Source organism: Pyrus communis, chromosome 8 (assembly GCF_041283825.1).
Source record: "Pyrus communis isolate YQ-2024b chromosome 8, ASM4128382v1, whole genome shotgun sequence".
NCBI classification, from domain to species: domain Eukaryota; kingdom Viridiplantae; phylum Streptophyta; class Magnoliopsida; order Rosales; family Rosaceae; genus Pyrus; species Pyrus communis.
Window position 1 is genome coordinate 18044213 of NC_142572.1, and position 3997 is coordinate 18048209.

Genomic DNA, 3997 nt, shown 5'->3' on the forward strand with positions numbered 1-3997 from the left:
AAAGTTGGCTTTTGGTTTTTGTTGAACTACACACATATATTTGTGAGAAATTATCCACAAAATACGATGCTAAACATACAACTTAGTTGGTAATTACCTTTTTTCTCTACTCAATATCAATATTACTGTAATTTGGTGTTTACATTATAGAATTCACATTATTGTATATCTTCATCTTTTGATGAGTGAGATACACACATAATTATATATTCTCGCTTCTGCTCATGACAATGTGATTTTCAAATTTGCCATCCGTCCACATTTATGTTTTTTCGTTTCAGGTTTGATGTTTCCTATTTCTCTTGTGCTACATGAAAATTTTAAGTCAGAATGAACGGACCATGTGCCATATAATTAAACCCACAAAAGAGTGAGAGACCGTAAAGTTGAAAGAGTGAGGTGTTTCGTGTTTTTGAGACTGCCAACGATACCACCACGTGATTCGTTCGTCCTAACTTGAATATTCATTACAAACAACAACAACAACCAAACTTTAGCCCACTAAGTAGCATTTGCTATATGAATTCTAGAACACCACTGCACTCTGTTTTGTGCCAACTATTCTGTTAGCTCCAAGTATTATTAGGTCTTCCTTTATCACTTTTAACTTGAGCCTCCGTCTCGTGGTCGCATCTTCTAACCGAAATCTCTATAGCCAAACCACCTTAACCAATTTCTCTTGTCTAAATCACACGAGCCACCTCTTTAAAGCCAACTAAGTGAGAGAACCATCACACTCCAAGCCTTATCACACATGATAGAAATCTTTTGTCCTAAAACAATATATGCTCACCAGTCACTCCTGCATAAAACGCAAAGCTCCACTGCACACAAAAACAAACCTGTCACAATCTCCATCACAATTCTCACCCAAACCAACCAAATGTTGCCAATCTTCTTCCCTCCATAACAAAGATTTTGATACTCCCTTACCAATATAAATACCACAACACTCCTCCACAATCCACTCGCCACTCTCCACCTAATTCCCATTGACTTCAATCCTCCCCCAAAAATTTAAAAGTCAAACATGGTCAGCACCACCATCCTCGACGCTCTCAACGTCCGCGTCGTTGGCTCCGGCGATAAGTACGTCGTCTTCGCCCACGGCTTCGGCACCGACCAGTCCGCCTGGCAGCGCGTTCTCCAGTACTTCACGCCATACTACCGCGTCATTCTCTACGACCTCGTCTGCGCCGGCAGCGTCAACCCGGACTACTTCGACTTCCGCCGCTACACCACCCTCGACGCCTACGTCGACGACCTCCTCAACATTCTCCACGCCCTCGGCGTCAACCGCTGCGCCTATGTTGGCCACTCCGTCTCTGCCATGATCGGCATCCTCGCTTCCATCCGCCGCCCCGAACTCTTCTCCAAGCTCGTACTCATCGGCGCTTCCCCGAGGTAAAATTAAAAGCCACACATTTTCTCAAAAGCTAGAAATTTCTTCAAATTAATAATTACCCAATTCGATTTTTATCCGAATTAAAGAACCCAATTGTTTAATTTTGTATTTAGGTTTCTGAACGATCGAGATTACCATGGAGGATTCGAGCAGGAGGAGATTGAGAAGGTGTTTTCGGCAATGGAGGCTAATTACGAGGCATGGGTCCAAGGCTTCGCGCCGCTGGCCGTTGGGGCCGACGTCCCGACAGCGGTCCGAGAATTCAGCCGCACCCTGTTCAACATGCGACCCGACATCTCGCTTTTCGTGTCTCGGGCCGTGTTCAACAGCGATTTGAGGGGGGTTTTGGGGCTGGTCCGAGTGCCGTGCTGGATAATCCAGACGGCGAAGGACGTGTCCGTGCCGGCGTCGGTGGCGAACTACCTGAGGGATCACCTGGGCGGTCGGAACACGGTGGTGATTCTGGAGACGGAAGGGCACTTGCCCCATCTGAGCGCCCCGGGTTTGCTGGCTCGGAAGCTTCGCCACGCCCTTGCGTCGTAGGTGGGGCCCGCCGGAGGGGAGGACTAGCTGAGAGCCTGCGAGGCGGGGTCAAGCGAGGGAGGTATTCTAGCAATAAGCATGGAGATGGCGACACGTGGTCCAATACCTGTGGACATTAGTCCTTTTGGTGCGAAAGCTGCGAAACTAGTTTCGGAAGGATAAGAATCTCCACGTGAATGTCACGTGATGACGTAGCCTTCTTTTGTCAGTTGGCAATGGCCCAATAATCCTCTTTTACTTCTTCCATTGTTCTTGTGCTTCACGATTTTCCTTCTTTGCGTTGGAATCTTTGCTTTAATTCTGCAATTGTACTCGACTTCTTATATCCACTTTTTTCCTTTTCACTTTTTAAAATATATTCTCTTTGCTCCAAAATATGATTGTGTTTCGTTTTGAGGAATATGATTGGTTAACGGAAAGATATCAACATGATTGAGAGGAACAATTTGCGAAAGAAATTTGTAGCCGAAGTGGTTATGCACTTGAAATTCCAAAGATTTCTCATTTCCCTAGTTTCATTTGTATTAGAAGAAACAAGGACAAGTGAAATATTGATACAATAAGTAATTAGATCAATCTATCTAAATTATACATGATGACGAGAGATTATGAGTAAGGTTATCCGCCCCCATTATTTTTTTCCTCGTAAACACGAATCAACTGACCGACAACTCCATTATATGTGAAGCAAGTCCTTACAAGATTGAATGGAGCTATAAAGAAGATGATATGATCAGTACTGAATTGCGCTTATTTGTTTTTTATATACAAAATTCATTCCAATAAAGCTAATAATGGGAAGAAAGAACACAATTTCATTGCGGGAGCTTAGCGTCTTAAGATCATTCATTCTTACACTCGATGTTCCGAATTCATCTCTCCCAATATTTCTTGTATCAAAATAGTTGTTCGTACCCTGTTAATATTCTTAGGCTAGTTTTTCCTTTTGGGCTTTTATTTGTAATTCTTCATGTGTAGCCCAGTCTTGGAGCTTCCACAGACAAATTAACCCAGTCCATGGGCTGTGGTTGTGAAAGCCTTCTAATTGTTGCGTTAGCCTGTTGAGTTTACCGTTTACCGAAGTCTCCACCCAACTAATTATTTTTTCTTTTCTTTTTTCATTAGAAAATGATAGATACACATTCTTTTTAGCATCTCACATACTGTCAACGATTGCTTTGTTTGATTTATTCTCTCAATGATTTTAAATAAGAGGGGTGTGTGATAAGCTCAAAAGGATGTGTGAAAATTAGTTCCCATTTCATTTTGGGATCATTTGGGATTCGACAATGATGTCCTTCAATTCAACCAATTAGACGATCGAAAATTGAGAAGGGTGTCTGAGAAGTAAAAATGAGTATGTGACAGCACGGCCCAAAAAAATGGCCAATACAAGGAATTAATCTAACCAATATATTTCAGTAATGAAAATTGTTGGTTTGCATATAAAAAAACTGATTTTCAATTACTTAAGATGTAACACCATTTTGTTCATGTCACTTAGTACTACAATCTAGTAGTATTCCTCTATACTTGTAAGTGAGATGTCTTAGGTTTGATTCTCTTCAAAGACGAATTTGAACCACATTATTGCTAACTCATTGTGAGACTAAAATCACACTATTTCCGTTAGTGTAGATAATATCGTTTGTTAACAAAAAAAAAAAAAAAAAAAAAAAAAAAGAACACCATTTTTTTTATTTGTCAATAAAAATAAGATGACTTTGTATCTGAAACTATTACAACATAAAATATTATCGGAAAATTAGATGGTCGCCTGCCCAAAATTTAAAAATATTTCATGGCTTTAACCAAGCTTTTTTTTTTTTTACCCCCGCACATCAAATTTGATTAAGCATTTGACAATTGAAGGCTGTAACTTGTGTGTGCAAAGTTGATGGGAAGCTTAGAGGAGGAACCAAAGTCAACTAATTAACCTACTAATCATGATTAACATCTACTAATACAGAACAACTTGTCGAAAACTGAATAAAACACAAGTTAATTATGATCTTATAAGCTGGAGCTTTTGTGTGGTCAAAATTGGGT

At 40.6% G+C, this 3997-nt stretch overlaps 1 protein-coding gene across 1 annotated transcript; it reads left to right on the forward strand.

Annotated features, from left to right (window-relative positions):
- Nucleotides 1-815: 815 nt before the first annotated feature.
- On the forward strand, nt 816-2323 carry LOC137717914 (strigolactone esterase RMS3-like). Its single transcript, XM_068457419.2, has 2 exons — nt 816-1404; nt 1519-2323. Exons 1-2 carry the CDS (start codon nt 1031-1033, stop codon nt 1946-1948), a joined length of 804 nt encoding a protein of 267 aa, XP_068313520.1. The 5' UTR covers nt 816-1030; the 3' UTR covers nt 1949-2323.
- The last annotated feature ends 1674 nt before the right edge of the window (nt 2324-3997 follow it).

Coding starts and splice junctions, on each gene's coding strand:
- LOC137717914 (XM_068457419.2), top strand. CDS start 1,031: ATGGTCAGCACCACCATCCTCGACGCTCTCAACGTCCGCGTCGTTGGC. Junction 1,405..1,518: donor CTCATCGGCGCTTCCCCGAG/GTAAAATTAAAA, acceptor TTTTGTATTTAG/GTTTCTGAACGATCGAGATT.